We start from the raw sequence: 22,327 nt of genomic DNA, 5'->3' as shown, positions 1-22,327 counted from the left end.
GAGAGCAGCTTAAAAATATATTCATAAATAAAAACTGAAAAGTCGACAAAGAAAATGATTTCTCAAGGTAGTAACACACATCAAAGTTGCTGGTGAACGCAGCAGGCCAGGCAGCATCTCTAGGAAGACGTACAGTTGACATTTCGGCCGAGACACTTCGTCAGGACTAACTGAAGGAAGAGCTAGTAAGAGATTTGAGAAGGGGAGGGGGAGATCCAAAATGATAGGAGAAGACAGGTTGGGGAGTGATGGAACCAAGAGCTGGACAGGTGATTGGCAAAGGGGATATGAGAGGATCATGGGACAGGAGGCCCAGGGAGAAGGAAAAGGGGGAGGGGGGGAAAAACCCAGAGCATTGACAAGGGGTATAGTCAGAGGGACAGAGGGAGAAAAAGGAGAGAGAGAGAAAGAATGTGTGTATATAAATAAATAACGGATGGGGTACGAGAGGGAGGTAGGGCATTAGCGGAAGTTAGAGAAGTCAATGTTCATGCCATCAGGTTGGAGGCTACCCAGACGGAATATAAGGTGTTGTTCCTCCAACCTGAGTGTGGCTTCATCTTTACAGTAGAGGAGGCCGTGGATAGACATATCAGAATGGGAAGGGGATGTGGAATTAAAATGTGTGGCCACTGGGAGATCCTGCTTTCTCTGGCGGACAGAGCGTAGGTGTTCAGCAAAACGATCTTCCAGTCTGCGTCGGGTCTCACCAATATATAGAAGGCCACATCGGGAGCACCGGATGCAGTATATCACCCCAGCCGACTCACAGGTGAAGTGTCGCCTCACCTGGAAGGACTGTCTGGGACCCTGAATGGTGGTAAGGGAGGAAGTGTAAGGGCATGTGTAGCACTTGTTCCGCTTACAAGGATAAGTGCCAAGAGGGAGATCAGTGGGGAGGGATGGGGGAGACGAATGGACAAGGGAGTCGTGTAGGGAGCGATCCCTGCGGAAAGCAGAGGTGGGGGAGGGAAAGATGTGCTTAGTGGTGGGATCCTGTTGGAGGTGGCGGAAGTTACGGAGAATAATATGTTGGACCTGGAGGCTGGTGGGGTGGTAGGTGAGGACCAGGGGAGCCCTATTCCTAGTGGGGTGACGGGAGGATGGAGTGAGAGCAGCTGTGTGTGAAATGGGGGAGATGCGTTTGAGAGCAGAGTTGCTGGTGGAGGAAGGGAAGCCCCTTTCTTTAAAAAAGGAGGACATCTCCCTCGTCCTGGAATGAAAAGCCTCATCCTGAGAGCAGATGCGGTGGAGATGGAGGAATTGCGAGAAGGGGATGGCATTTTTGCAAGAGCCAGGGTGAGAAGAGGAATAATCCAGATATCTGTGAGAGTCAGTAGGCTTATAGTAGACATCAGTAGATAAGCTGTTTCCAGAGGTAGAGACAGAAAGGTCTAGAAAGGGGAGAGAGGTGTCGGAAATGGACCAGGTAAACTTGAGGGCAGGGTGAAAGTTGGAGGCAAAGTTAATGAAGTCAACAAGCTCAGCGTGCGTGCAGGAAGCAGCGCCAATGCAGTCGTCGATGTAGCGAAAGAAAAGTGGGGGACAGATACCAGAATAGGTGTGGAACATAGATTGTTCCACAAAGCCAACAAAAAGACAGGCATAGCTAGGACCCATACAGGTGCCCATAGCCATACCTTTAGTTTGGAGGAAGTGGGAGGAGCCAAAGGAGAAATTATTAAGAGTAAGGGTAGCCTCCAACCTGATGGCATGAACATTGACTTCTCTAACTTCCGCTAATGCCCCAGCTCCCCCTCATACCCCATCCGTTATTTATTTATATACACACATTCTCTCTCTCTCTCTCTCCTTTTTCTCCCTCTGTCCTTCTGACTATACTCCTTGCCCATCCTCTGGGTTATTCCCCCCCTCCCCCTTTTCCTTCTCCCTGGGCCTCCTGTCCCATGATCCTCTCATATCCCCTTTTGCCAATCACCTGTCCAGCTCTTGGCTCCATCCCTCCCCCTCCTGTCTTCTGCTATCATTTTGGATCACCCCCCTCCCTCTCCCACTTTCAAATCTCTTACTAGCTCTTCCTTCAGTTAGTCCTGACGAAGGGTCTCGGCCCAAAACGTCGACTGTACCTCTTCCTAGAGATGCTGCCTGGCCTGTTGCGTTCACCAGCAACTTTGATGTGTGTTGCTTGAATTTCCAGCATCTGCAGAATTCCTCGTGTTTATGTACTCAAGGTAGTGTCCTTTTATAATGCAGTAATGGCCTAGAACTTGTTGCCAGCATTTCTCCATCTGCTCACGGTGTCAGCTGTCCTGACCAGAATCATCCTCAATCACCAAACAGCTGAAAAGAGCTTCTGATAACATGACTCAATGGCTTAGCACCTTTCAAACCTGGCAAAAAAATACAATGAACATCATTCAGAAACATTCAAAAATTATTAAAAATGGAATAAGTAAAGTTTTTAAAAAGTAAGAGAATAAAGTGTAACAAAAGTCGAGAACATGGTGGATTCTGGTTAATTGGGACTCAGAGGGACCAGTATACTTTGGCTCAATTAAGCGGCTGCCCCAGTTAACCAACGTTTAATAGTTAAAAAAGTACAAAAAGACAAACTACCATTTAACTGAGTAACAAATTATGTACTTAAATGAAATACAGACCAGATTAGAACATGACCAATACGACTGCTGTTGTCCGTTGTATCTGACGTTGTAAACCTGTGTGGGAGAGTTTTTAAAGTGGAAAAGCTGTTGTACTGGTGCAGTTCTACTCTCTCGATTTTCGAAGTCCAGGTCTGTTGGTACGAATAGACGTCACAACTTGGGTCTTCCCTGGATGCAGTGGATGACTATGACTTCTTCTGTGCCTTGTCGTGCCCTTCGCTCTCTAAGTAGAGTTGCAGAACTGCCTTCCTGGCTGTTGGATCTCACTATAGATCTCAACCGCCCCGACCACTGGAGATGACTTCGCAATCCAGGACAGGCATGGCCCTATCTAACCTGGATATGAGACCTGCTGACTACCTGGTTTAGCCTGCCTGTTGAAGTGGTGTATTGGGGTGTGGCCACTGTCACATGCAAACAGCTACTTGGAGCCACAGGTGAGAGCTGAGTGTCCAGTGGGGAACAAAAGGTAACATTCAAGATAATTGTCAATAACACCAAATTTTTTCACTATCCCTAACTTGTTGAAGTAATGGAATCATTTTATTTTTACTCCCAGCCATTTCTCACTAACAATCAGTGACAAAAATCAGTGCCTTTTGAACACAAGTACAAACCCCATTTCCAGAAAAGTTGGGATATTTTCCAAAATGCAATCAAAACAAAAATCTGTGATATGTTAATTCACGTGAACCTTTATTTAACTGACAAAAGTACAAACAAAAGATTTTCAATAGTTTTACTGACCAACTTAATTGTATTTTGTAAATATACACAAAGTTAGAATTTGATGGCTGCAACACACTCAACAAAAGTTGGGACAGAGTTAAAATAAGATTGAAAAGTGCACAGAATATTCAAGGAGCACCGGTTTGGAAGACTCCACATTAAGCAGGCTAATTGGTAGCAGGTGAGGTATCATGACTGGGTATAAAAGTAGCGTCCATCAAAGGCTCAGTCTTTGCAAGCAAGGATGGGTCGTGGCTCACCCCTTCGTGCCAAAATTCGTGAGAGAATTGTTAGTCAGTTCAAAAGGAACGTTTCTCAACGCAAGATCGGGAGTACTTCGGAAAACCATTGTCACTCAACACAGTCCGTCGCTGCATCCAGAAATGCAACTTGAAACTGTATTACGCAAGGAGGAAGCCGTACATCAACTCTATGCAGAAACGCCGGCGAGTTCTCTGGGCCCGAGCTCATCTCAGATGGACCGAAAGACTGTGGAACCGTGTGCTGTGGTCAGATGAGTCCACATTCCAGCTAGTTTTCGGAAAAACTGGGCGTCGAGTTCTCTGTGCCAAAGATGAAAACAACCATCCAGATTGTTATCAGCGAAAGGTGCAAAAGCCAGCATCTGTGATGGTATGGGGGTGCATCAGTGCCCACGGCATGGGTGAGTTGCATGTATGTGAAGGTACCATTGACTCTGGGACGTATATTAGGATTTTAGAGAGACATATGTTGCCATCAAGGTGATGTCTCTTTCCGGGACGTCCATGCTTATTTCAGCAGGACAATTCCAGACCACATTCTGCACGGGCTACAACAGCGTGGCTTTGTAGACACAGAGTGCGTGTGCTTGACTGGCCTGCTGCCAGTCCAGATCTATCTCCTATTGAAAATGTATGGCGCATCATGAAGAGGAGAATCAGACAACGGAGACCACGGACTGTTAAGCAGCTGAAGTCTTATATCAAGCAAGAATGGACAAAATTTCCAATTGCAAATCTACTACAATTAGGATCTTCAGTTCCAAAAAGATTAAAAAGTGTTATTAAAAAGAAAGGTGATGTAACACAATGGTAAACATGCCTCTGTCCCAACTTTTGTTGAGTGTGTTGCAGCCATCAAATTCTAAATTTGTGTGTGTTTACAAAATACAATTAAGTTGGTCAGTAAAACTATTGGAAATCTTTTCTTTGTACTTTTGACAGTTAAATAAAGGTTCACGTGAATTAACATATCACAGATTTTTGTTTTGATTGAATTTTGGAAAATATCCCAACTTTTCTGGAAATGGGGTTTGTACATGCGTCTGACACTATTTAAAAACTGTCCTCTTCAAGCATGGTGTACTGTCTAATGGCTACACAAGTGCACAGGACCAACACGAGTCAAAAACTGTTCGGCAGCGGTTTCCTGTACCAAACAAATGAAGGGAATCCCGAACAAGAGAAAACCTGCAGATGCTGGAAATCTAAGCCACACCCATAAAATGCTGGAGGAACTCAGCAGGCCAGGCAGCATCCACGGAAAGAGCAATCAGTCGACGTTTAGGGCCAAGACCCTTCATCATCAACTGCTTACTCTTTTCCACAGATGCTGCCTGGCCTGCTGAGTTCCCCAGCACTTTGTGTGTGTTGAAGGGAATCTTGGCTCTTTACTCAGTCAGTGTTTATTCTCGAAGAGCTGTTCCAAATAAGGGGCTGCCCTGGTTAACCGATGACCCAGTTAATCGGAATCTGTTGTTCTGAACGGAGATCTGTTTGCTAGAAACATGTAAATAAGCAAGACTCAATATTGCTCCTCACACCTGTTTTACTGTTCCTGAGACATGTATAAATTGGAAAATGTTTGTAGGTGATTTTTCTAATTCCAGTGTGGGTGAATATACCATAAGAAGTGCAATGTAGGTATACAAAGAGTTTAGAAATCTATAGTACATGAGAATCTCAAACCTAATGATACTTACGAGAGCAAGTACTGAAATACCTGTAATTCTAAATGTCCTTCTTATAAATCTCCATGCATTCCCTTGCAGAATTTGAGCCGATTATAAACCTATTATGCTTGTAACTTGAGTGACCTTATTAGTTCACAAATGTCCAATAGCCTGTAATAATTAAATCAGATACCAACATTTGCTCTGTCCTGTTAGTTTGCTTTTCAAAGTTCGAAGTAAATTTATTATGAAAGTACATACGTGTCATAATATACAACTCTGAGATTTATTTTTTGCGGGCATAATCAATAATAAAATAATAACCATAATAGAATCAATGAAAGATCGTACCAACTGGGTGTTCAATCAGTGTGCAAAAGATGACAAACTGTGCAATTACGAGAACAAAGAAGTGATAGTAATGATAAATAAAAGAGCAGTAAGTATTGAGACGATGAGTTGAAGAGGCCTTGAAAGTGAGTTCATAGGTTGTGGGAGCGTTTCAGTGATGAGGCAAGTGAAGTTTGGTTCAAGGGTATAGTGGTTGAATGTGCAACAACTGTTCCTGAACTTGGTGTCATGAGTCCTGATGCTCCTGTACCTTCCTGAGGGCTGCAGCGAGAAGAGAGCACTACCTGGGTGGTGGGGTGTCCCTGATAATGGATGCTGTTTTCCTGAAAAAATGCTCTGTCTAGATGTGCTCAGTAGTGGGGACGGCTTTGCCCGTGATGGACTGGGCCATATCTACTACTTTTTGTAGGATTTTTGATTTTTAAAAACATGGGCTATTTTTCTTCTCTTTCAGTCAACCTCCAGCCTCACCCAGTACGCAGGAAGCAATCCAGGGTATGTTATCCATGGCGAATCTTCAGTCATCAGACTCTTGTTTGCAGACTTCATGGACAAGTAACCAAGTTAAAAATAGCTCTTCAGTAATTCAAGGATCAAAGAAAACCAATAGCAACGTTAATAAGCACACAGGGAAACGGTTAGTCAAAAGCACTACTCAGAGCACTATTGACATGAATGATTATGAAGACCAGGACAGCCTTGGAGCATGTTTCAAAGATTCTGATTATGGTAAGAACATTTCATCAATAAAAGTGACACAACAGGTATTCAGTTGAAACAAAATAATGCTATGAAGCAGCAGATGAACAGCTGTCAGCTGTCTGTTTTTACTCAAAAGTAATTTTGCATTCTTAGTTAATTTAACCAATTTTGGAGTAAAGTATAAGGTTTTCCTAATTTTATGTCATCATTTGTGTTTAAATAAATGTATTTATCAGCATTGCTTTGTTTCTTAAGAAATGCTGATTAATTGAACTGGCGAGCATTGATTCTGAAGTTACTGCCAGAATATTTGGCAGTGGTTGATATAATTGCTTTCTGCCAGGCTAAATGTGTAGCTGATGGGGACATGAGTATTAGAATATCAGAAATAGGAGCATCTGGCTTACCATTCGTTGGGTTCACAGATGATCCTTCTCTGTATCAATTTCACGTACTATCTGCATACCTTTGATTCCTTTACCATCCAGAAATCTCTGTTTTTCATGCCCAGTGACTAAGCATCCATAACCCTTCAGGGCAGAGGATGCCAGGTCTTTATGAGTGAAGAATCTCTCCTCATCTCAGTTCCAAATAGCATACTGATTATTCTGAGACTGTGGCCCCTGGTATAAATTCCTAAACCAAGGGAAATATCCTGTCTTTGTTCTGCCTGTGAGTCCTGTAGGAATTTTGTGTGTTTCAGTGAGTTCACGGTTCATTGTTCTAAACCAGGATTTCCCAGTCTGGGGTCCTCAGACTCCTTGCTTCATGGTATTGGTCCATGTCATAAAATAGGTAGGGAAGCCCTGTTCTAAACAATAGTGAATACAAGCATAGTCTCTGACAATTCCATTATCCCTTAGAACCAGTCTAGAGAATCTTGGCTTCACTCCCTCTATGGCATGTACCTCCTTTCCTAGGTAAGGGGACCAAAACTGCATAGTATTCTAGATATGCTCTTACCAATGCCCTATAGACTTTCAGAAAGGAACTAGCAACTATACCACATTTTGGAAAGGGAGAAAATGAACAAGTGACAGGCTGATGGATGATGTTGGCTGTGCAATCATTCATTTGACCGGATGAATCTCCAGAAAGTTTGGGTAGAATGCTGGGGTATTCAGGGAAGGAGCTGATGGAACTTTAGACATGAAAGAAGGGATACAGGTTAGTACAAGAAAGTAGGGCTGAGGCGAATGATTGATGATGATTTCAATGGAGCTGGCATGACAGGACTGATAGGCTTACTCCTGCTTCCATATCTTATGTATTCATGTTCGGCTACTCAGATAATTTTTCCACCTTTGTGAGGCTCCTCCACAGCCAGATGACTGTTCTATCCTACCTGAAAATATATTGAAAATCTGAAATGCCAGCAAAGGTACTTTCCTTTGTAAAGCAAGCTGGGAAACATGAAGTGTTTTATTTTGGTAGGAGAAAGGAAATGGGGTAATATAAACACAAGAGGGCAGAATTCTAAAAGATATTCAAGAATAGAGAGTACTGTGGATATACAGTATGTGTACACTTGTTGTAAAGTGAGAAAGTGGTTCAGAAACAATACTGGCCTTTATAAACAGAGATTAAGAGTATAAGAGCCAGGAACTCATGGTGAACTTTTATAAAAACGTTGGCTGAATGCATTGTGTCCGTTTCTGGACAACTCTTCGTAGGAAAACTGTTACAGGATTCGGAGAGAGTGCAGACAGGGTTTATTAACATGATTTCAAGGATAAGGGATTGCAGTCAGAGAGAGAAACTGAAAAAGCTGGATTGTCTTTACTGAATAAAAGATTGGAAGATCTAACCACAGGCATTTACAAAATTTGTACCTACAATTGTTACTTTACAGAGAAATGTTATTAGCAAGATACATTGATTTTGAGAAACACAGAAATAATCTTTTGGTATTAGATTTAGCCACTGAATGCCTGTGAAATGATTTATTTGCATAATATAATCAATGAATATCTATAGATTCCTCTTATGTGTCCAGTTTACCCATCACTTGAATCTGATGATGATGATCCAGTTTTCAAATCCAGATCCAAAAAGAGAAGAAGTGCAGATGATACACCCTGGAATCCTACAGGTAACTTTGCAATAAAGGACATTGCTACTTTGAACGATCTGGTTATGAACAGTTCACAGGAATGGAACCTGTAGCAGCAAAAAACTAACACAAAAGCAAAACAAAACAACTGCTGTGAGCCTGCGACTGCCACAGGGTTATTATACTTGCGTGGTGCACCCTCAACTCCAATGAAATGATTGTTCCAATGAGTTGAATGCCTTATTCCAATCCTTTATTGGCAATTAGCAGACATACAAACTTGAAATGATATTGAATGTTATTAAATAGTCAGCAATGTTATGACCTCCGTCAGTCCCAAGCTACGAACTGCAATGAAATAAGCAAGAATATGAAACTTATTCCCTTTGCTTTTACCATTGGTCCACCAATGTGATTAGTTACCAAAATAACTGTTCAGCACAAAATGCACAGTTCTGACAGAACCTTTCTTTAACCTGGGAAAGATGTGTACTTGTCAACTGAACAAAATGGTACAGAGGAGCATTTTAAATTTTGTTTTGATTCCTCTCATATCATTAATGAGGAACAATTTAATTAATTTCAATGAGTGAATAAACATTTAAGATGATATACCTTTACAACTAGTATTATGTAAGAGGTGACAAAAATCAACAGGAGTGTAATTATTTCTAAAGTACACTTTATTGACCCCCCCAACAAATGGTGACACCATGTATGTATAAGAAAAAACCCCGCCTCAAAACATAATAATGTACAACATAACACGTAACATACACGGTGAACTTAACCCTTAACAGTCTGGGTAAATTCTGCCTAATGAAATTAAGGAGTCCCTACAATCAGGAAGTTTCTATCTATTTAAAAAAACTGTATTAATTTAAAATGTGTACTCTGAGGGAAGCATTATCCAGGTTAGGCAATTGGACGTAAAATTTTAAATAGCTTATGGGTATGTCTTAATTATATGGGATGAATCAATCACAAAATAATATTTATGCATTTCTTTAGCCAGAGTTACACCATCTGTCCCTCGGCATGACAGACCGACACGAGAAGGGGCAAGAGTTGCCTCAATAGAAACTGGGTTGGCAGCAGCTGCTGCAAAATTATCTCAACAGGTGAGCTGCTGGGAGATTTCACTGCCACATATAGAATGGAATCTTTAAAATGAGATTCGGGGAAGATATCACTGCATGCATTTGGTTTTAAAACTAGTTTGGTTAAAAATTAAAAATATAAAGCTGTATGTACATTTATATCATACGTCTTCACTTGCATTGAATGCATACATAGGAAAAACTATTATAAACTACTGAAATAAATATTATATCTTTAGGAATTGGTTTACACACTGCCACATTTTTGTGCACTACACAGTCTTTTTTTCATGTTTAAAATAATCAATGAGAATTAGAGACTTCCACTGACCATCACAAGACCACTGTATTTCATTCTGGCATCCTCTGTGTATCTGTTGTATTGTGCAAGGAGGAACCTAATCTGCAAAATAGCATGCAGTTGATGCCTGGATGACATATACAGGATATTCAGTCACACAGAAGAGTTGGCCAATCTTTCCAGGTTTCCAAAGTACCTGAGAAGCTTGTTTTTGTGTGCCCTATCAGTAGGTTCTGTTCCTATACCAGAAACTTGACTAAAGAACTTATCTGACTTTGGCCCCTCTGCACTAAACTTGTGACCCTTATGCAAATACCCCCTCACATCAATAGCCAGCCTCCAATCACAATAGCTTTCTTCACCAACTCCTGTAGATGAAAAGATGGTAACATGTAATGGTGTGTGACCTGAGGGGACCTTGCAGCAGATGCCATTCACATGTACCCACGGCCCTTATGACTCTGGGTGATACAAATTATGGGTTTGGGAGGAGTTGTCAAAGCAATGTTAGTAAGTTGCAACTGTGCAATCTGTAGACATCTTGCACTGCAGCAACTGCAAGTCAGTGATGAGTGAGATGTCAAGCGTGTGGGGCCCCTCTGTTGTGGATTATGCTGTTTTTTGCGTTTTGTCACAATGACCTTGTCAGGATTCCCTGAGGGTTAATTTGCAGCTTGAGTCTGTGGTAAGGAAGGCAAATGCGATGTCAGCATTCATTTTGAGAGGACTAGAATAAAAAACACATGGATGTAATGTTGATGCTTTATAAGGTAATGGTGAGGCCTCCCTTGGAGTATTGTAAGCAGGTTTAGTCTGCTCATCTAAGAAAGGATGTGCTGAGATTAGAGTGAGTTCATAGGATGTTCACGAAAATGATTCCAGGATTGAAAGGCTTTTCATATGAGAAGCGTTTGATAGCTGTAGGCCTGTGCTCGCTGGAATTTAGAAGAACGAAGAGGGAATCTCATTGAAACTCAATGAATGTTGAAAGACAAAGATAGAGTGGATGTGGTGAGGATATTTGCTCTACTGGGGGTGTCTAGGACCAGAGGGAACAACCTCAGAATAGAATGATATCCAGATAGAACAGAGAGAAAGAGGATGCAAACACGAGGAAATCTGCAGATGCTGTAATTTCAGGCAACACACATAATAGTTGCAGGTGAACACAGCAGACCAGGCAGCATCTATAGGAAGAGGTACAGTCGACGTTTCGGGCCGAGACCCTTCGTCAGGACTAACTGAAAGAAGAGCTAGTAAGAGTTGCGAGCTCTTCTTTCAGTTAGTCCTGACAAAGGGTCTCGGCCCGAAACGTCGACTGTACCTCTTCCTAGAGATGCTGCTTGGCCCGCTGCGTTCACCAGAGAGGAAGAGGAGTTTCTTTAGCCAGAGGGTGGTGAATCTGTGGAATTTATCGCTACAGGCAGCTTTGGAGGCCAGGTCATTGAGTGTATTTAAAATGGAGGTTGATAGATTCTTGGTAATTCAGGGCATGAAAGGTGACAGGGAGAAGGCAGGAGAATGGGGTTGAGAGGGAAATGGACCAGCCATGATCAAATGGAGCTGACTGATGGGTCGAATGGCCCAATTCTGCTCCAATGTCTTATGGTCTAATAACAATTAACCCTACATCTAGATGTTGGGCTTGTAGATGATTAAAACACTTTGGGGAGTTAGGAAGTGAGAACTTATCTCAGGGTGTCTCCTGTTATAGCCACTGTATGGATCTATTGAGTTTCAGGTCAAAAGGATGTTCCCCTACAGTACACAACCCCTGGATGTTGTTCATGAATCTAGCAATAGTGGTAATTGTCAAATGTCAAGAAGAGATAGTTAAGCTCTGTTTTTACGGGAGGTACTAATTGCTGGTGTTACATCTATACAGTTTGGTGAGAAATATAGCTAGAACTGAAGTACTAGGAAGTTGTCTGTTCCCACAAAATGCTGGAGGAACTCAGCAGGCCAGCCAGCTTCTATGGAAAAGAGTAAACATTCAACATTTCAGGCCAAGACCTTTCATCAGGACTCATGAAGGGTCTCAGCCCGAAACATCAACTGTTCACTCTTTTCCATAGATGCTGAGTTCCTCCAGCATCTTGTGTGCTTTGCTTTGATTTCCAACATCTGCAGAGAGATGTTAGGAAGATGAAAAAGTGCAGATTTTCTTTTGTTCGTGAGTTGTTTCTTTTACATTTCCTGTAAACAGTGTGCTTGGCCATGTCTTGTTATCACATGGAGTGAATTGAACTGGCTGTACACTGGCTTCTGTGATGGTGGTGGTTGAGATAGATCATTCATTAAGCACTTGTGGATGAAGAAAGTTGCAATGGTTTCTCCTGTACAGCGCACTTTTGTGCCGGCTCTGCCATCTTGAGGAGGAAGAAGCTCGTGGAGCCTCATCTTCCTATTATTTATTTACTGGTCTGCCATCATCCCAGACTGAAATCAGCAGAAACTGCAGAACTTTATACCATTGATTAATGGTGACATCTTCAGAAACCAGTACCCCATCCGTCCTGTAGCGTGTGGTGTGCCTTTGACCTTTATGTCTGCACAGTGCAGTGCACATATTGGAGATATGCTGGCGTTTGCTGCCAGTGTATTTGATCTCCCACTCTCTACTTGCTATTCAGTTTCGTGGCAGTTCAAGACTGTGCTGAACTAAGGGACTGAAAGCACTTTACAAGTATCTCCGTGGCTTTGTGCCAGACACAGCTGGCTTACATGTATTAACTCTATTCAGAATATAAAAGCAAGGATGTAATATTAAAACTTTTTAAAGCACAGGTGAGGCCTCACTTGGAGTATTATGAGCAGGTTTGGGCCCCTTATCTTAGAAAGGGTGTGCTGAAACTGGAGAAGGTTCAAAGGAGATTCACGAAAATGAATGGCTTGTCAAATGAAGAGCGTTTGATGGTTCTGGGCCTGAGTTCATTAGGATTCAGAAGAATGAGGGCTGACCTCATTAAAACTTATTAAATGCTGAAAGGCCTTGATGGAGTGAATGTGGAGGAGATGTTTCCTATGGTGGGAGAGTCTAAGACCAGAGGACGTAGCCTCAGAATAGAGGGGCGTCCTTTTAGAATGAAGATGAGGAATTTCTTTAACCAGAGAGTGGTGAATCTGTGGAATTCTTTGCCACATGCAGCTGTGGAGCACAAGTCCTTATGTATATTTACGGCAGAGGTTGATAGATTCTTGATTGGTCAGGGCATGAAGGGATAAGGGTGCTGAGAGGAAAATTGGATCAGCCATGATGAAACGGCGGGCAGAATCGATGGGCCAAATAGCCTAATTCTACTCCTATATCTTATGGTCTTATGGTCTATTCATTTAAACAGGATTGCTAATCTTCATTGAACAGCGAGTTCAGACTTTTCACTTCACTTTAATTTCTTTATGTAGCTAATGCTTTTTAATTAATTACTTTTTATAAGTTTCTGTGGTTTTCTACAGAAATCTATTTCAATCTAATTAAATTGTCAAGTATTTCTAAACATCAGAAATGTCCGACACCAGTGAAAATGCCTTCTGACTGTGACAGGCAGTCAGAGGCCATCAGTGTCTTGTGGGTAGTGTGCCTTTTATCCACCTGCATGCTATTTTGCAGAAAGGCTACAAATTGGATGTCTCCATACAGTTGACTCTGCTGCCACAGGATTAGCATAGAGCCCAGTGCAGGTTTCAATTAGGTCAATTACAATTTGATGATTTATTATAAAAATAAATAAAAATGCAGATGTTCACAAATACACATATTCCATGTTAATAACTTATTATTTTTCTTTGTAGGAGCAACAGAAAGTGCAGAAGAGAAAATATACCAAAAGGAAAGTATTACCAGATGACTCGATCAAAATCCCTCAGGAAAGTGCTTCTACAGAAACGAAGACTGACAGCCATGCAGGTAGTTTCACTTAGCACAAGTTAATGGAAGGAACCAGCCCATGAGACAGAAAACATCACCATGAGTTTGAGAGTACATCTTAAATTTAGACAGACAAGCGGGATGCAGTGCACAGGGAATAGGCTGAGTTATTATTGTAAGGAGACCTGTCATGTTGTCTAACAAATGTAGTAGGATTGAATTTGAGACTCATTGTGTCTGTGTTCCTGATGGAATATGAAAACGTTGGTTCATATTTTGGAGAAACCTCCCACACCCGAATAGTAGTAAAAGCAGATGGATTTGGGTTGTGTCTGCTGACAAAATAGACAAGAGGGAAGTCATTAGGGAGCTTTCTTTTTATGTGAACAGTTGCTACTGTTTGCTATTCAGTCCTTTGACCCTATCCTGCCTTTTAATAACCATATTCCTTATTAAGCTGACCTTGAAAATCTGGAGTTTCCACCCTGAAGATTCAATTATACAGAACACATTGTATTTCAGATTGCTGCCAGTTCTGTATTTACTTACATCTCTCCTATGAGCAGCTCTTAAAACTCCTGGTGTAGATCGTGAATATATCTTGTTCCATGAACTCAGTGTGAGCAGCAGTACCAAGATGTAAATTAATATATTTTTGTAAGTATTTGATTTCAAATGCATTTTGCATTTGATTGTCTCTATAACTTCATGAGGATTAAATTTTTCAAACAGTGGGGAGTGGTAATGTTATTTCTGGAGGATGGATATAGGTTAAGTATTAGACAAAGTAATTTAAAAATAACTTTCTCCTTTTTTTTCACCACTATGTTCCCAAAGGCAATAAATGGTGGTTGCCAATACTGACAAAATATGACAAATTCAGAACTTAGTGTGAGTTGCACAGAGTCAGTGTTTTTGTTTTTGTTTTTCAAGATCTGATGAAGGTGATGATGATTTCTTGAATGCTTTTAGTCCTTTTGCTGAAGGGACTTCCATCACGTTCTTGTGTAGCAAGTTCTAGGATTTGCACCCAGAGATATTTTTGTTCCAAGTTAGGAAGTTACACAGTGTGCTTGGGACTGGGCAAGTGGTGGTATTCTCATGCCTCTGAAGTCACCGTCTTTGCCAGCTGACGTTGTGGGCTTGGGAGATGCCGTCAGAGTAAACTAGGCAGTAACTGCATTGGGTTTGTAGGCGGAACACACAGAAGTTGTGCTATGTTAGTGGTGGAGGAAGTTAATATTTATTGTGTTCAATAGGTTCCAATCAAGGGAGGTGCTTGTATCAGACATCTTCATGCACAGATGATCCCAGACACTTGGAATAGTGTCCAGTAGTGTGTAATTCAAACTGGAGTTCTATAAAACTGAAAATGCTTAAAACATTCGGCAGGTCAAACAACATCTGAAGTGAGAAACCGTATTAAAATTTCAGTTCAATGATCTTTCATTGTAATTATTTCAAGTATTTTCTGTTTTAATTTCAAATTTTGATTATTCATCAATCTAGCATTACATGAATCATTTTTTCTTATAATACAGCATATATATTTTCCCTCTTATGTTCATTTTTAATTATTTGAGGGTAGGTCATGAGTAAGTATTGCTTGCCTTTGAATGCATAGTGTGGTCTCTTTTACCCTCCGCCCTACCATTATAAGCATCTGTCAATACTTTGACATTATTAGTGCAACAGGAGTAAATGCTCTGTATATCTTATCAATATATTTTGCTGTGAATACAAGTTCATAGCTACAGTGAGCATCCTTAGTTCAAGATCTGTAAAGTTAGGAAGTTAGTGATCAGGAACGTAATCTAATCAAACAGAGCTACTACCTAGGTTTCAAGGTAGTAAAGTGGAGCTTAAATCTGCAAATAAACTGCAGATCCTTTGAAGAGTTAATTGAATCATAGTTACAGACTGATAATTTTTTCAGTTTTACAACTCATTCTTGTACCAAATTCAGTGACTTGAGGAGTTGATTTTCTACCTAAAGTAGAGTTACTAGATTATTTAGTTGTATTTTGTGTATGCAGTGTGCATACAAGATTCAACAATGTCAGATTTACAGCAGTTACTAATGGCAGTGCAAGTCATTGCAGTGCCTTGTTTAAGTACTTTACCTTAGTTTTCTGACTTAATCCTGGAAGCAAAAAAAAAGCATCAATTTATTATTATCTCTTATACTTACACTATCAAGTTATAAAAATTCACTGATTATAAAATGGTTGTTGATCTTCCAAAAAAAAGTATACAGCCAGTCATTTGTACTACGTAATAAAATATAGGATCCAACTCTAAATAATACATTGCGTGAAATTCAGTGACTTTAAAGTTACAAGGTTGTAATCAAAGTTAAGATCCGAATGTTAGACAAAAATGACAAGCTTTATATTTATAGTGTTCATTTGCATATGAAGCTGACATTTAAATTAAGGCCTTGCCCTGAATGAGTTTTTTTTTATTATTTCCTGAATCAGCTCTGTATCTTTTAGTACTATAAATCTTTTACTTCTAAAATGGGGAAGTTTTCTAATTATACAAAATGGGGGTTCTCATTACTGGTGCCAGATATTGCCTAAAATGTTTTGATGAATAGTTTGTCAATGTAAAAGCTGAAGTTGTATATGCAAAACAAGAACAGCAAAAGCTAAAAATGCGAATATATGTAAAGTGATGAAGTGTTCACCAGGTTAGTTGCATCTATGGAAGTAAATGAAAAATTGTACGATACAAAAAGATGTGCAATTGGTGGTAAGTTGCAATTGCAAACTAGCAGAAGTCAATTGTGCTACAGATGGTACTGGTGGAGGTGAATATTGTGAGAAGTAGAGAGAAATTTGAGCTAGAAGATGATAGGATGGTGACAAAGGGAGCATAAGGATTGGAGATAGGATGTAGCTATAGGGAAGATTGAGCTTTTATTGAGTATGGAGTCAGTCAAAAGAAATTGGAGCCAAGGCGGTGGGGTAGAATTTGCCTATGCTAGGGAAGGAGATGATTAGGTGGGATGGCCAGGGCAGTTAAAACAGGCAGTCAACAATAAGTGCTTATTGGAGAGGCTTTTGTGAGTTAGGGAGATAATTAAGGGAGCAGAGGACAACTGAAGATGAGGTCTGGAGAAATGATGACGACAGTGAGTAGGCGCATAATAACAAAATACCTTATAGATGCAGATGCTTTGGAGTCATCTGCAATGGCCCAGATATGTCTAGTTAATGTGTAAGCAAACTTTAATTGTTTAGACCTGCTTAAATACACTGGGTTCATGGTGTTCATGAACCTTGTATGCAGAGAAGAATTCGTGCACAAGTTATACTGTTTGTTGTTGGCAGCCTCCTTGCACATGTTGACCCTAACCTCTATCCATGGATCCTTCCTAACCTGTTGCGTACTTCAAACAATTCCGATTTTTATCTGGTCAAAAAACTACAATTGTGTCATTGACAGTGTCAGTATAAAATACATGTTTCCCGTAAGTTCATCGATAATTTTTAATTGTAAATTGGATATAAAGTAAATCTTGATGTTAAAAAGTATTTTCATATTTCATGGTCCTTAATTTTATATATATTATTTTTCAGGAAAGCGGTTAAAGAAGGGCATGGCAACAGCTAAACAGAGACTTGGGAAGATACTAAAAATACATAGGAATGGAAAGCTTCTACTGTAAAGTTAGGAATGAAAAATATTTTCAGTTAAATGTGTTGGGCTGACACTAACGCTGTTACTTGTGTGACATAAAGTTAATACATTTTGGATCATTCCAGACTAGAGACAGTATCCATTTTAAATGGTTTTGCAGACCCTTCTTATTGGGACTACTGTGTTTGTGTGGTTATTTGGTAGGTTAGTTCTGCTTGGTCAGTAGCATAACTGGAGAAGCTTCTTTAGTGGCATATGTCACCTATCAAAGAAGCTACTGTCATCATTTTAATTCAGCTGACTGTTCTACAGGAATGTCATTTAGCATTAAGTGAGAGATGGAGAGCGAATGAATGGATATGAAAGATGTTCTTTTTTAAAAGAATGTCAAAAACACATTTATAAGAAAGGCTGCCTTTATATTTATAGGGAAGAGTGTTACAGAGTTCAGTAATGGACGACTGCTTTATCCTGAGAAAATGGATACCGTTTCTATAAATTTGTTTCTCAGGCAATTCCACATTTCAAATTTAAAGGAATATTTGAAATACTTTTTCATAATATACAAATCCTGTAAATATGGTCAAAATACTAATCTTTATTGCACAGTAACTTTTGAGTTATAACTCTATATACCCATTGTTCAGTGTACCTTTTTTACATTTTCATCTTTTATGATAAAATTATATTTCTTTTCGGTTGTTCTTATAATGATGGAACTTATTTTTTATAAAAGGCATTGCCTGAAAAACAAAAAGACGTGTGGCCTTGCAAAAATAATATCTTGTAAGTAGTCCACAGTACATCAGTAAAAGTAAAGCATAAAAGAGAAGCTTTGTAAATAAGGTTACACTTTTGTTCTATTTGAGCTTATTATTTCCAATTTTGCATTCTAATGCAATATGAAGTATTTTTGGTCTTAACTGGTGAAGTGTTTATGTGTCTAAGTCTATGTGACTTATCTGTAATTTATTAATATTTGTAGCTTTTTATATTTGTACATTTCTTACACACTTTTTTTTAAAAATTTCAACTACTTGTGATGTCTCCTTTTTCCTGAATTTGTTACATAAAATCTGATCTTAGAGGGTCATTTCTCCCCTAAATCATTAGTGAAGCAAAGTTATGTAATTTTTGCCTTTCATGTGGTATAATAATTCTGACATCTAATCTGTCATTTTCTCCTACATACATTTATAATTTAGGTAGGTAATTCAGTAGTTCTTTCTGAAAGTCATTCCATATTTGCTTAGGCTAGATGAGTTACAGCTACACTGACAATTTTTTTTATTATTTACAGACTTTATTTTTAATAAAGAGTTTCTGTATAGGATTAGCTAAACACTTAAGATAGCATTTAGTTCATATTCGTCAGATGTGTTAACTATTTTGATTTTAACTTGTCATTTTAACATTATGGCATCTTTTCATTCTGCACTTCTAAATCATCAGCTACAATGATGTCTATGTTGTAGAAAATAAGCTCTCAAAGAAAGTTATATCAGTGAATTAAACACTGGGCGAGAAAGGATGCATTTAAATAAACAGTGAACCTCAGGAAAAAATAAAACAGGTTCCACCCGCTAGTGCACCTTTTGAGCCTCACGATATCTTGTATATGGATTTTCTTGGATACTTTGCGTTTTTGATAAATACATCCTTCAATTTTAAAACAGAAGTCCGAAGCTTTTAGTAAAAGATATGGAAATATATATTAATCATCTCAGCATTTTTAACAGTTTTAAAGCTGAAATGTGTATTGCATTGATATTTGAAACATTTTAGACTGAAGACATATTTGCTTTTTCAATGTCTCTAAACAAGTTGAAATTTCATTGAAAAATCCTTTATAGTTTCTTAAGGAAATAAGGTATTTATGTTGCAAAGTAGTTCTTGTGGCTCTAGAGACAAGGGAATTGTGATTTAATAAAATGCATTTGTTAAAACTGCTACTAACCACTGTCTTTGTAATGTCAGCTGCTCTGTTGAAGTTGCCATTTCCTGTTCTAGCCTCAAACTGGAAAATTTCATAGATTTTGATTCCAGTTTCATACTTATCCATCTTAATTTAACTCATCCCTGACCTTACCCAACTTTCCTTTACTCCATTTTCATGGCTGGTTTACTGAGTAATGTCTACTATAAACCCAGATACTCCCATCCCACTTCCTGTTTGCACTCTGTGCCATGTTTTCTTTTCCTCCCCATCCTAAATGACAGGTTGATCCCATTTCATGCACTTTTGCTCTCAACCGCCTTCTTCCTAGAAGAACATTAAAATTTGCCTAGTCCTAATCTTCCATCCCATCACCTCCCACAGTCAACAGGTTATGCACTACCATTTCCGCTGTTCTCCAGTTTAATGTCACATCATCCCATTCCGTTTGGTATTCAGATGGGGTAGTTCCCTTTGTCATCACTGGGCCACTTTTCAAACACACTAGTCCACTTCCCAAGTAAACAAAGAAGGTACAGCACCAGCCTTTTAGATCTTCCCTTCTCACTTTCCAGGATTTAAACTTTTCCAGGTGAAACAGCAGGTTCCTTCTACATCCAATTTAGAATGAAATTGTCTATGTTCACAATCTTATCTCTTATGCTGTAAAGGGTAAGTGCATGTTAAGTACTCACTTTGAAAACTGATTTTAGTTAGTACTTCAATTCCCCACGCATTACTGTTTGTTTTGGACCCTCCTTTGAAACCCATTTTGCTGTGGTTTATCACTCCTTTTGCCATTTAATATCCTTTTCCTTCCATCACAGACCTGACATTACTTTTCTCTTTCCTCACCTCCTCTCTTAACCTGGCTATAAGTTTAAATCTATTTCAAATCTAATTTTCTCAACTTTTGGTGAAGAGTCATTGGCCTGAATGTTAATTTTATTTTCTCTCCACAGATGCTGACAGCCTTTTTGAGTATTTCCAGCATTTTCTGTTTTTATTTTCATTTCACAGGATTTTGCTTTCTGTGTTTTGTATTAAAGTTGCACCTGAGCTCCTGAAAAGAAAAGCCAATGGCACGTTTATCAACATGTATAGAACAACAGATTATGGGAGATGATGTGTGAAGGCTAAAATGCATTGGACTTGTTAAATTCCGCCTACATTGCGTGAAATACTGTTGGTGATTTTGGTCTAATGTCAATTAAGTTTGGGGAAAATTCAACCTAATTAATAGTGGAAATGAGCTTATAACAGAAAGCAGCCCCTATTTGGTATCAATAATTAAACTCATTTTTGGAATTGCACTCTTTATTGCAGGAGTACAACGGAATAGAAGCTTCTTACACTGCAGTAAAGGGAGCCTTTTTGTTTGCAGTACAGTGATAAGAGAACTTTAAAAATTCTAAATGTTCTGGCTTTAACATCCCTTGTTTTAATAAAGATAAAACTGGTGTGATGAAAATTGTAAATTTTCAGTGTGCATCCAAACTACATAGTAGGCAGAGTAGATTAATTAAGCTAAGTAATATATAGATATACAAGGATTATTTTAATTCCGTTAATGTAAGCCAGAATGTAGAAATATTGTTTAACAAAAATGTATATGTAATGAAGTACACTTTAGTAATTCAACCTAAAATGCTTTGATAGTCTCTTTAAATGCTGATAAAGAAAGATCACATCTCTTATTTGACAAAAGCCTGCCATCATTTATGTAGCCTATACCCTTATTTACTACAAAAGCCTGTGACAAGTGGCATTTTGTCTGCTGATCTAATTTTGGATAACATTTTATCACAGGTTATTTTTTTATCTTTTTGTAATGTTTGACCGTTTTTGCTTGGCATAATGTGCAATGAACTGGAAATTGGGAGTACTAAGGAAAAAACTCTTCTTAAAGTATCCTTTTTATTACTGTTTAATGCAGTAGGAAGCATTTGTTGGCCAAGGACAAGTCAGTAAAAACTAGTTTATACTTTGCACCATAGTTCATGTTTTGTGTTCATTTTTCGTATGTTCCACTGCACTATAAATTACAACAGATACACTTCTTACATTTTATTTTAGCTATGATTATTAATGTGTACATTGTCTATAAAGTAAATAACCTGTATAGAATGTGTTTTAAAACTGTTAAAAATAAAATCTACATACTCTTCTGTTTCACAAGCTCCTTGCTTTTTCACTCTTGCCATTTTTATAAACAACTAACTCTTGTAGTTCTGTTCAATACTGTACTAACTTAAGGATAAAGTAACCTGGAACTTTGACAGATGTCTACATTATGGTGAATGGAAAGATGTGAAGATGTATTTTCTGAACTGTGGATTAAATCTATACATGTAATTATTTGCTTGTCCAATATACATGGAATCTCTTCATATTTTCGTGCATACATCATAAATTATGAACATTAGTTTTGAGTAGTATCATTTCAAGTATTCTATAAGTTTTTCTGGGTAAGTTTACTTCCAGCACTGGGCAGTCATGGATTGCCAGCCCTGGATTAGCCGTCCATCGTGCACTGTTGGAAACTGGTGGGAAGGAAAGATTTGGGGGAGGGGGGCATAATACAAGCTACAATTCCCACAATTATTTTTGCTTTTGTTAGTAAAAGTTAAATTCTGTTTTGATATAGCTCTGGTTTTTATGAACTTTATGAATTTGTTGCCTTTGTCACTTTGTTTTCCTTCATGTGTAGGTGTTTTCTTGAATATCTTTTCCCCCTTAGGGCTTTCACATTCTTTGTGAAATGTAGATGTTTACAGTCTAATGTAAAATGATTCCATTCTCTTATCGTACAAGACTGTGGCTGAACCTCATTTAAAGTGTTGCCCCTATCATACAGTGAGTGATGTACAGATTTTAGAAAAGTTGCAAAGAGCTACTAGATTCATAAGTTGGAACAAGCGGTGACTGGAGTATAGAACTGGAAAAAAATCAGTATAAAATCTGTTATACCAGATATCAGCTGTAGTTGCCTAATTGGACAGCTAGCCTGTTGTACCTGGCCAATTGCAGAGTACTCTTCAGCATATAGTGGACTATTGCAGTCCCACTGGAGATCAGATCTTAA

General features: G+C 39.0%; 1 protein-coding gene across 4 annotated transcripts in view; it reads left to right on the top strand.

Moving 5' to 3' along the window:
* phf2 (PHD finger protein 2) overlaps nt 1-21,421 on the top strand; it is a 164,180-nt gene extending 142,759 nt beyond the window's left edge. For 2 of the 4 annotated variants that reach the window (XM_072280376.1, XM_072280377.1), the window contains exons 18-22: nt 6,092-6,366; nt 8,336-8,431; nt 9,404-9,513; nt 13,586-13,700; nt 17,246-21,421. In XM_072280376.1, coding sequence (XP_072136477.1) covers nt 6,092-6,366; nt 8,336-8,431; nt 9,404-9,513; nt 13,586-13,700; nt 17,246-17,334 — 685 coding nt within the window. In that variant the 3' untranslated portion in view covers nt 17,335-21,421. Of the gene's footprint in view, nt 1-6,091; nt 6,367-8,316; nt 8,432-9,403; nt 9,514-13,585; nt 13,701-17,245 lie in introns of those variants that run through there. The other 2 variants (XM_072280379.1, XM_072280380.1) reach the window with 2 other exon arrangements.
* The last annotated feature ends 906 nt before the right edge of the window (nt 21,422-22,327 follow it).

Source organism: Mobula birostris, chromosome 16 (genome assembly GCF_030028105.1).
Source record: "Mobula birostris isolate sMobBir1 chromosome 16, sMobBir1.hap1, whole genome shotgun sequence".
In the NCBI taxonomy this organism is placed as follows: Eukaryota; Metazoa; Chordata; class Chondrichthyes; order Myliobatiformes; family Myliobatidae; genus Mobula; species Mobula birostris.
This window is presented reverse-complemented; position numbering and strand designations above follow the sequence as displayed.